The 11,831-nt window shown below is 43.6% G+C and overlaps 1 protein-coding gene across 3 annotated transcripts in view; it reads left to right on the top strand.

Annotated features, from left to right (window-relative positions):
* The window catches only part of LOC115203456 (A disintegrin and metalloproteinase with thrombospondin motifs 17), a 235,254-nt gene that overhangs the window by 184,122 nt on the left and 39,301 nt on the right, over positions 1-11,831 (top strand). For all 3 annotated transcript variants that reach the window (XM_029768142.1, XM_029768140.1, XM_029768141.1), the window contains one exon: positions 1,694-1,774. In XM_029768142.1, coding sequence (XP_029624002.1) covers positions 1,694-1,774 — 81 coding nt within the window. The remainder of the gene's footprint in view (positions 1-1,693; positions 1,775-11,831) is intronic.

Here is an 11,831-nt window from a genome sequence, read left to right as displayed (position 1 = left end):
GATCTATTGTAGAGAGAAGGTCCTGCGTCTCAAACAACACCCTATTCCCTATGTAGTGCCTTGGTCAAAAGTAGTGCACTAGATAGGGAATAGGGTGCCATTTAGGATGCACACCTGGTCTCTCTTGACTCCACAGAGCTTAACAGTCCCATTACACAGGGGTCAAACCCCAACCTGTGCCATTTTGTTGGAGGTTCCTCCTATTGCAATTATCTACATTATGGAAGACCCTCTCCTCCCCTCTTTATATATCCCTCTTTTGTTCTCTCTCTCTCTCTCTCTCTCTCTCTCTCTCTCTCTCTGTCTCTCTCTCTCTCGCTCTACTGACTCTCTCTCTCTCTCTCTCTCTCTCTCATTCGCTGATGTATCTCTTTCTCTCTCTTCTTCCTCTTCTCCCTCCCTCCCACTCTCTCTCTCTCTCTCTCTCTCTCTCTCTCTCTCTCTGTCTCTCTCTCTCTCGCTCTACTGACTCTCTCTCTCTCTCTCTCTCTCTCTCTCTCTCATTCGCTGATGTATCTCTTTCTCTCTCTTCTTCCTCTTCTCCCTCCCTCCCACTCTCTCTCTCTCTCTCTCTCTCTCTCTCTCTCTCTCTCTCTCTCTCTCCCTCCCTCCCTCCCTTTCTCTCTCTCTGTGGGTCTTTCATATCTCTCTCCACCCTGTTTTTTGTTTCCTTCTTTGACACATTTGTGTGTAAGCCTCAGAAGTAACAGTGCGACCACAGTCAGTCGCCCGAGGGCCTGGGAACCAACGAGCTGCTTTGTATCATCACTACTGCCCAAACACTAGTGGGTGCTTGGATGCATGCATGTCTGTGAGGAGGGAAGGGCTGGCAAGGGTCTAATCAGAGATTTCTCTCCCAGTTGGGTTGAGGCTGGAATCCATAGAATATTTCATAGGATCTCTGTGCTAGAATCAAATGAATGATTCAAAAGTGATGTCATAAAGCGGAAGTAGTGTATATGCAGTGGGATCCTCAAAATGATTGGATCTTTTTGCTCACATATACTTCCTGGTCTCTTTTATGACACCCGTTGAATTCAGAGCCGTACATCTCAATGTGTGCATCCCAAATGCCACCGTATTCCCAACATAGTGCAATACTTTTGAGCAGGGCTCATTGAGCTCTAGTCTCAAATATCACACTATATAGGGAATATGGTGACATCTGGGTCACAACCTACCTATCTGTCTCTGGTTGAATCCTTCCTTTCAAACCCAGGCTCCGTGTGATGCTCCAGCACACAGAGACAGAAGGTAGAGAGAGAGAGGCTCTACCTCTTTCTGTCCACCGGTATTGAATTAGATCGCTGCTACTATGACCGTTACTACTCTAGCTTTGTCCCAAACGGTACCCTATTCCCTTCATAGTGCACTACCTTTGACCAGAGTCTAGTGCACTACTTTTGAACAGGGCCCATGTGTAGGGAACAGGGTGTCATTTGGGATGTAGACCCTCTCTTTCTAATTCCTTCATTGTCTTCCTCCTTGCCTTTCACATAGATTTTTTTTTTCAACCCTTTCAAAATGAACAGCTTGGATAAAGAACCAGCCCAGCCCAACCCTGTCTATACTACCCCTTCCCCTCACCTCTCCAAACCTCCTCTCATCCCCCCTCACCTCTCGTCCTCTCCTCACCCCAGGTGTGGGTCTGGGTGTGGCTCCACCCACCTCACTCTCTTGTATGTTTCTATAGGTTACATCGAGGCTGCTGTCATCCCCGTTGGTGCTAGGAGAATCAAAGTTGTGGAGGACAAGCCCTCACACAGCTTTCTGGGTAAGACACACACACACACACACACACAAACACACACACACACACACACACACACACACACACACATTTTGTTATGCGGTGCAGAGAACATTTAGCATTTTTAAAGCTAATTTTCGTGCAATTCTATACATTCTTCTATACATTCTTGAAATTCTAATTTGAGTACCTAGCTAAAAAACATTAGCTGACATGGGCTAGTTGATCTGGACATTTCTGACAAGTTATAAATAGATCTCTAAGGTATACAATGACTGACATGACAAGAGGAACTGATGATGCAAGATGTGTTGAATTGCAGGAAATAAGCTTTAAACCTGCAAAATTCTCTCTTCGCCAACAAGACGGTTGTGGAAAGTGTGTTTTATGAACGGTGCTTGTACCCATAGAAATAGGGCTGTGCAGGGGGGGAGTGGGATATTCCCTAATGCTGGAAGGGGGGCCTGGATGAAAAAAGTTTGGGAGCCCCTTTTATAGACAACCGTACAAGTTGATATGATCTGTCTAATGATGTGAACTTGTATTCCCTATAGCAGGGTACCCAACTACTATCTGAAACGGTCCAGTGACACAAATGTCCTAGGTGGCAAAGGTCCGGATGGATATTGTCATTTATCGGCGCTGTGGTTCAGCATAGTAACAAACCATGTTGTTATATAAAATGTTTTCAATAATACTGGTAAATACATAACAGTTTTTTACAATCGCTAGGATCCATTTCTCAATACTTAGGTCACTTTTTCAAAACTCTTCACACTGTTCTCCTAACTAACTTTCAGCTTGGCACAGCAGTTAATTTCACATCCAAAACGCACTAAAACTACCAAAACACTTCATACATGTCTCAAATCAACTCATTCTTCCACAACACTAGCAAAGGTGTCACCCAACAAGCACACTTTATCACTCATAAAACAATGACCTAAAAAACACTAACAACAGGCAGCATTACACAATGTTTTCTTTTGTCAAATGTCTTTACAAAACAAAACAAGAAACACCTCTCTACTGTTTAGAATTCACTGCAGTATATGTTACAGGAATGAATCAGACATGATGCAATATGCTTCAATATGTTTTATGTCATTTTTTGGCATTGAGTGATTCCAAAATACAATACTTTGTATACACACCATCTACAGATGGAGATAAAGCAGAAGCAAAGCTAGTCAACCCTGTTTTCTGCATTTGGCCACAGGTTCTCATCTACATCACATCTAACCCTGTTTTCTGCATTTGGCCACAGGTTCTCATCTACATCACATCTAACCCTGTTTTCTGCATTTGGCCACAGGTTCTCACCTACATCACATCTAACCCTGTTTTCTGCATTTGGCCACAGGTTCTCACCTACATCACATCTAACCCTGTTTTCTGCATTTGGCCACAGGTTCTCACCTACATCACATCTAACCCTGTTTTCTGCATTTGGCCACAGGTTCTCACCTACATCACATCTAACCCTGTTTTCTGCATTTGGCCACAGGTTCTCACCTACATCACATCTAACCCTGTTTTCTGCATTTGGCCACAGGTTCTCATCTACATCACATCTAACCCTGTTTTCTGCATTTGGCCACAGGTTCTCATCTACATCACATCTAACCCTGTTTTCTGCATTTGGCCACAGGTTCTCATCCACATTACATCTTATGTCTTCTTGGGCAATACACCTAGGAAATAATCTTTTGGCATGCCTGGTCCATCCCTGGCAATCTTCTGCAGATATGTCCAGGTATCCAGCGTTCATTGCTTCCAGGAGGGACATTTGATCATGTAGATGGTGGTCATAAACCTTCCACCTCTATGAGGAAAATAATTCCTCTATGGGGTTGAGGAATGGAGAGTAAGGTGGGAGGAAAAGTGACACCATCCTGGGATGGGCTGCATACCGCTCTGTGACTGCACGGGAGTGGTGAAATGCCACATTGTCCCATACAATTACAAACGTTGGCGGATTCCACCTCACTGCAACCCTTTCCTCACCTGGCACAACTCTTCCATAGAGGTCATCCAGGAATGAAATGAGACGCTCTGTGTTGTGTGGCCCAATTAGTGGTTTGTGTAACAGAAATCCATCAGAGGATATTGCTGCAGACATTGTGATGTTGGCACCTCTCTGGCCCCGGACATCCACTGTGGCTCTTTTCCCAATCACATTCCTTCCTCACCGCCGTGTTTTGGCCAAGTTGAAACCAGCCTCATCCACAAAGATGAATATGTGGGGTGTTTGCCTGGCTTCAATCTCCATGACTCTCTAAAATAAATCCACAAGGCAACATAAGAATTAGGCTATTACCGTAGTTACCATTATACCTAAAAACATCCATTGTGTGCCTCTGCCCTGTTTGGTTTTGTTCAAAACCAGTTCTGTATTTTATAGCCATCTTGCCTGGACATATTGAGTTGCTTGACTCGTTCAGAGTTCCTCCAAAGGGGACAGTTTACAACTGCTTCATTCTGACTTGATGTTGTTTCAGAACTGTAGAAATAGTTGTTATGCTTACATTGTGAATATTTCCAAATGTAATGTTGTCTGCTAACACTCTGTCCCGAAGCTCTGTGAGTTTTATGCCATTGTTTCTGATGACCATATCAACGATTGCAGTTTCCTGCACAGCAGTGAAAATCCTACCTCTCCTGCCTGTGGGAGGTAACTGTTGGGTCATAAGCAGAAATACAAAAACAATTACACACAAGTGGGTTTGGAGGCTTTGCTCAATTTACTTCTGTAATGTGCAGTTCAGTCAGATGCCCTTGCAGAATGCACATCTTACCTATTGTTTTGCCGGACATTTCTCCCAATAGATGCCACTGTTGAGCGTTGCAGATTTGGCTGCACTCTCAGACCAGCCTCTCTCATTGATAGACCATGATTTATTACATGATCAATTATAGCAGCCCTAATTTCATCTGAGACTACAGCTCTTGATATTCCTCTCAGTCTTCTTCCACCACGCGTACGTACTCCTCTCCCAGCCACTCTTCTTCCTCTGTCAGCCACTTCTCTATCTCTGGCTGGGTCCATGTTTACATTACAGTACAGCATTATTCCTAAACTGTCCCCTTTTGTATAGATGGTAATGTAATTGAAAGACTAACACCTGGGCAGGTGTTCAGCTACAATGGGAATCAGCTGTGGTTGGTCTAATTGTTTTGATAGTATTTTTTTAGATTTGGAATATATTTCAATACGGTATTACTGTAGAAATGTAGCACATTGCTGTCTTATTCAATTTTGTGTTTTGTTAGGTTTTGAACTTCAGTTTAACAGTTTTGAAAAGAGTATGTAAACATGTGCAAATTGTCCTGTAGGAACATAGAGTTTTGGTGGTGGTTGTGTCTGAGTGAGAAAATAATTCATGAAATTTGTAAGATGTAGTCATTGAATGCATTTTGTGCCAAAGCAATGGAAAATGATCCACAGTTTAGCCCACATAGACTGCTGTTGTGTTCACTGTGTGAAGAGTTTTGAAAAAGTGATCTAAGTATTGAGAAATGGGTCCTAGTGATTGTCAAAAACTGTAAATGAGACAAATGAAACCTTTGTACGTGGACCTTGAATTATTCAATAATATCTCAATTAAATTAAGTGCATGTTTTCTGGAGAACAAAGGAGAGTTAAAAAACAAAATCTGAAAGCGCAGAAAGTCACTGTGGGCCATGTAATATTAATGTATAAGTTCACTGTGGGCCATGCAATATTAATGTATAAGTCACTGTGGGCCATGTAATATTAACGGATAAGTCACTGTGGGCCATGCAATATTAACGGATAAGTCACTGTGGGCCATGCCATATTAATGTATAAGTCACTGTGGGTCATGCAATATTCATGTATAAGTCACTGTGGGCCATGCAATATTCATGTATAAGTCACTGTTGGTCATGCAATATTAATGAATAAGTCACTGTGGGCCATGCAATATTCAGGTGTAAGTCACTGTGATCCATGCAATATTCATGTGTAAGTCACTGTGGACCTTGCATCAATGAGAGAAATTACACTTTCTGTCTCTTGAAAATGCTTTGAACTTTGGCACAAATGGTGTGAGAGCAACTCTTGAGACACTGGTGCAGGTGTCCATTGGTGAGCCTGGAGCGATATTTGTTTTGAATAAAGTTCATTGTGGAGAAGGCTGATTCACAGCTGTATGTGGAGCCAAACATGGTCAGGATGTCTAGTTGTAGTTTCTTGAGAACAGGGACATCAGCTGCAGGCACCATCTTTCCATCTTTCCCCAGAAAGTAAGACAGGGTCACAAAGCCACATTTTCTTGCAGCTCAATCAACTCCATTTGCAGTGATGAAGATCTGTCTGAAGATCTGTTTAGCTTCCTCTGACAACATCTACCCGTCTGAAGATCTGTTTAGCTTCCTCTGACAACATCTACCCGTCTGAAGATCTGTTTAGCTTCCTCTGACAACATCTACCCGTCTGAAGATCTGTTTAGCTTCCTCTGACAACATCTACCCGTCTGAAGATCTGTTTAGCTTCCTCTGACAACATCTACCCGTCTGAAGATCTGTTTAGCTTCCTCTGACAACATCTACCCGTCTGAAGATCTGTTTAGCTTACTCTGACAACATCTACCCGTCTGAAGATCTGTTTAGCTTCCTCTGACAACTTTTTGTGACTAAGATGGTTCTGGATGACCAGCAAGCAATTCTCTTCCAACAGTGAAATCCCAGGCCTCCGTCCCCGCAGGAGGCCTTTTGCCTTTTGGTAGGCCGTCATTTTAAATGAGAATTTGTTCTTAACTGACTTGCTGAGTTAAATAAAGGTTAAATAAAAATATAAAAAAGTCATCAAAGCTAGCTTTGAGGTTCTCCATCAGCTTCTGGATGAAATCGACATGGTAGGGAACATCTTTGTCTCCCTGCGTTTGCACCAGAAGATTGGGGAAGTGGACAAGTTCTCCCTGGAGATCCTTCTTGAAAAGCTCCAGTTTCTTCTGGAAAGCCCAGACTACTGCTATCATATCACACACTGTGTTGTCCTGCAGCTTAACATTCAGTTGTTGAGGTGTGATGTCATGTCTGTCACTGTGTTGTCCTGTCCCTGCAGCTTAACATTCAGTTGATTGAGGTGTGATGTCATGTCTGTCAAAAATGCTACTGTTTCCTCTTCTCGTCATCAGAAAACTGAGTTGCCTTGTCACTCTTTTGCTCTGATAAGAAAGCTTTGATTTCCTCCTGAATGGCCCAGAAGCATTCCAAAACCCTGCCTTCACTGAGCCATCTGACATTGTAAGTCATCAAAGCTGGCATTAGCCTCTGTCAGAAAGCCTCGTAGCAGGCGGTGTTCTTGATCAGCTTCATCCTCGTTGTCATGACCTCAGAATACTCTTATCCCAGACTGGCACACAGGACAGATTGATGGATGATTTGATGTCAGGACAGGGTGGTCCTCTTTCAAACTGTAACCAGTCCCCTCCTCTTCCTGTTATGGCTGGAGCTCCATCTGTGGTGATGGAGACCACTGACTTCAGATCGCTCCCCCTGGTCAGCATCCCTTTGACATCCTCTCCCTGTGTGTCTGCTTCTACATTTGTTAAGCCCAACAGCTCATCCCAGAATTCCATCTTTGTTTCGTAATGAAACCTGACAAACAACAGAAGCAGGCCATTATCAGTGTTATCTGTTGAATCATCCACAGCTAATGAAATGTTTGGTGCATTCTGAATGACCTCATCAAGTTGTGAAGTCAAATCTTGAGCTAATATTTCATTTCTCCTCATTGCTGTGGAATCAAATCAAATCAAACTTTATTTGTCATGCCGAATACAACAAGTGTAGACCTTAGCGTTAAATGGTTACTTACAAGCCCTTAACCAACAGTGCAGTTCAAGAAGAGTTAATAAAATATTTACCAAATAAACTGAAGTAAAAAATAAAAGTAACACAATAACATAACAATAACAAGGCTATATACAGGGGGTACCGGTAATCTTTATTGTTTACCTGCAAACAAGGTGTCAGCAACTTCACACATGCGTTCTTTTACCATCTCAGCGTCAGTGTTTTCCCTAAACCCAAGCTATCCTCAGTGAAAGCTCCGTTGCACGTTGTTGGGCTTTCAGGGAATTGAAATTGACTTTTTGTCTCATATTGGAATTTGAGTTGTTTAATCTTGTTTTTTCTCACCTCCGTGTTCAGAGGATAAGACGGATCTATATTACTATGCTTGGTGTAATCACGCTTAACATTTCCACTTTTCATGAGGGCTACGGACTCGCTGCATATCAGGCACATTTGTTTTGTTCTGGTTGTGAGGAGAATCGCCGTCAACTTAAATTATTTTGAACAAGATACTGGTAACTAAGCTCCTTCTATCTGTGATATTAACAGTTGAACCTCAGTGAAATATTTCTGTTTCTTTCTGCCTGCTTGTTCTGAGGTGTTGTGGAGGATATTTGCATTGATGTGATTGGGTAAGACATTGACTCTTGCATTTAACCACGCGATTGGATTAGACAGGGCGAGTTAGAGAGGCCGTGGCACCCGGGTAATTTTTGAAAGCTGTTTAAAAAAATTATTGATTGACTTGTATATAACTACTGTAAATGCTATGTTGTTCGGTCCGTATTGACCCTTCACTGGGTCTGGATCAGGACCACTGTCTGCCAGTTGAGTTTGGCTGCCCCATACAGTCTTCAGCCAGTGCTAAAACATTCTGCACTGTCTAGCATGTTTTGTTCTCTGTCGACTCTGCAGGGAAATTTGAAAGCCCATAAACACACTTATTTGTCAGCCGCTTGTAAAGTGTTTGAACACTTCACTCTTGCGATTTCCTTTTGAGTGTTCTGACAACAGCTATTAAACATTTTTCTAACTGTTAAGTGCTTTGTCAACAGGAAGGGTACACTGGGGACTTGAGACATCGGTGGCATCCAATTCTAGTTCTGTGTGTAATGATAGGAAAGGCTGGGATCCTCTCTAGTGATAGGAGGGAGTTGAGGGATGGAGGGAGGAGAGGAGATTAGGAGAGGGATGGGGAAGAGAGGAAGGGAAGTAGGGAGGGACGAAGGGAGGGAGGGAGGGAAGGGAGGGAGTAGAGACTGAAAGGCTAGCCACTCCCTTTGAAAACACATCTGGTGATCTAAAGAAACACTCCAACACTACTTCCTTTTGTACAGTGTGAGGTATGTCTCCACCACGTTTTATATGGTAAAGTTTCCCCAAGTCGCTGATCTTGGGTCAGTTTAGGATGTAGGTAGAGTTATTAAAGTGACTATGCATAGATAATAACAGAGAGTAGCAGTAGCATAGAAGGGGGGGCAATGCAAATAGTCTGGGTAGTCATTTGATTAGCTGTTCAGGAGTCTTATGGCTTGGGGGTAGAGGCTGTTTAGAAGCCTCTTGGACATAGACTTGGCGCTCCGGTACCGTTTGCCGTGCGGTAGCAGAGAGAGCAGTCTATGCCTAGGGAGACTGGAGCCTTTGACAATTTTTAGGGCCTTCCTCTGACACCGCCTGGTATAGAGGTCCTGGATGGCAGGAAGCTTGGCCCCGGTGATGTACTGGGCCATACGCACTACCCTCTGTAGTCCCTTGCAGTTGGAGGCCGAGCAGTTGCCATACCAGACAGTGATGCAACCCGTCAGGATGCTCTCAATGGTGCAGCTGTAAAACCTTTTGAGGATCTGAGGACCCATGCCAAATCTTTTCAGTCTCCTGAGGGGGAATAGCTTTTGTCATGCCGTCTTCACGACTGTCTTGGTGTGCTTGGACCATGATAGTTTGTTGGTGATGTGAACGCCAAGGAACTAGAATCTCTCAACCTGCTCCACTACAGCCCCGTCGATGAGAATGGGGGCGTGCTCTGTCCTCCTTTTCCTGTAGTCCACAATCATCTCCTTCATCTTGATCACGTTGAGGAAGAGGTTGTTGTCCTAGCACCACATGGTCAGGTCTCTGACCTCCTCCCTATGGGCTGTCTCATCGTTGTTGGTGATCAGGCCTACCACTGTTGTCATCAGCAAACTTAATGATGGTGTTGGAGTCGCGCCTGGCCATGCAGTCATGAGTGAAAAGGGAGTACAGGAGGGGACTGAGCACGCACCCCTGAGGGGCCCCCGTGTTGAGGATCAGCGTGGTGGATGTGTTGTTACCTACCCTTACCACCTGGGGGCGGCCCATCAGGAAGTCAAGGATCCAGTTGCAGAGGGAAGTGTTTAGTCCTAGGGTCCTTAGCTTAGTTTTGAGCTTTGAGGTCACTATGGTGTTGAACGCTGAGCTGTAGTCAATGAATAGCATTCTCACGTAGGTTTTCCTTTTGTCCAGTTGGGAAAGGGCAGTGTGGAGTGCAATAGAGATTGCATCATCTGTGGATCTGTTGGTGTAGTATGCAAATTGAATTGGGTCTAGGGTTTCTGGGATAATGGTGTTGATGTGAGCCATGACCAGCCTTTCAAAGCATTTCATGGCTACAGACATGAGTGCTACGGGTCGGTAGTCATTTAGGCAGGTTACCTTAGTGTTCTTGGGCACAGGGACTATGGTGGTCTCCTTGACACATGTTGGTATTACAGACTCAGACAGGGAGAGGTTGAAAATGTCAGTGAAGACACTTGCCAGTTGGTCAGCGCATGCTCGGGTACACGTCCTGGTAATCCGCCTGGCTCTGCGGCCTTGTGAATGTTGACCTGTTTAAAGGTCTTACTCACATCGGCTGCGGAGAGCATGATCACACAGTCGTCCGGAACAGCTGATGCTCTCATGCATGTTTCAGTGTTACTTGCCTCGAAGCGAGCATTGAAGTTATTTAGCTCATCTGGTAGGCTCATGTCACTGGGCAGCTCTCAGCTGTGCTTCCCTTTGTAGTCTGTAATAGTTTGCAAGCCCTGCCACTTCTGATGAGCGTCGGAGCCGGTGTAGTATGATTCGATCTTAGCCCTGTGTTGCCGCTTTCCCGGTTGGATGGTTCGTCGGAGGGCATAGAGGGATTTCTTATAAGCTTCCGGGTTAGAGTCCCGCTGCTTGAAAGCGGCAGTTCTACCCTGGTTAAGCTTAAGATTGGGAGAGGAGAAGCTGATCCTCGGTCTGTACCTAAGGGACACTTGTGAAATACAATGTGTTGAAAAGGAAAAGAGAATATATGTTTTTGTAGATCTAGTAAACAACACAGTGATGACTATGGAACAGTGATGCTAATATTCTGATGATGACCATGGAACAGTGATGCTAATATTCTGATGATGACCATGGAACAGTGATGCTAATATTCTGATGATGACCATGGAACAGTGATGCTAATATTCTAATGATGACCATGGAACAGTGATGCTAATATTCTGATGATGACCATGGAACAGTGATGCTAATATTCTGATGATGACCATGGAACAGTGATGCTAATATTCTAATAATGACCATGGAACAGTGATGCTAATATTCTAATGATGACCATGGAACAGTGATGCTAATATTCTGATGATGACCATGGAACAGTGATGCTAATATTCTGATGATGACCATGGAACAGTGATGCTAATATTCTAATGATGACCATGGAACAGTGATGCTAATATTCTAATGATGACCATGGAACAGTGATGCTAATATTCTAATGATGACCATGGAACAGTGATGCTAATATTCTAATGATGACCATGGAACAGTGATGCTAATATTCTGATGATGACCATGGAACAGTGATGATAATATTCTAATGATGACCATGAAACAGGGATGCTAATATTCTGATGATGACCATGGAACAGTGATGCTAATATTCTGATGATGACCATGGAACAGTGATGCTAATATTCTAATGATGACCATGGAACAGTGATGCTAATATTCTAATGATGACCATGGAACAGTGATGCTAATATTCTAATGATGACCATGGAACAGGGATGCTAATATTCTGATGATGACCATGGAACAGTGATGCTAATATTCTGATGATGACCATGGAACAGTGATGCTAATATTCTAATGATGACCATGGAACAGTGATGCTAATATTCTAATCATGACCATGGAACAGTGATGCTAATATTCTAATGATGACCATGGAACAGTGATGCTAATATTCTGATGATGACCATGG

Source organism: Salmo trutta, chromosome 12, assembly GCF_901001165.1.
Source record: "Salmo trutta chromosome 12, fSalTru1.1, whole genome shotgun sequence".
Classification (NCBI taxonomy): domain Eukaryota; kingdom Metazoa; phylum Chordata; class Actinopteri; order Salmoniformes; family Salmonidae; genus Salmo; species Salmo trutta.
Note: the sequence above shows the minus strand (reverse complement) of the source record. Positions and strands in the feature narration are given on the sequence as shown.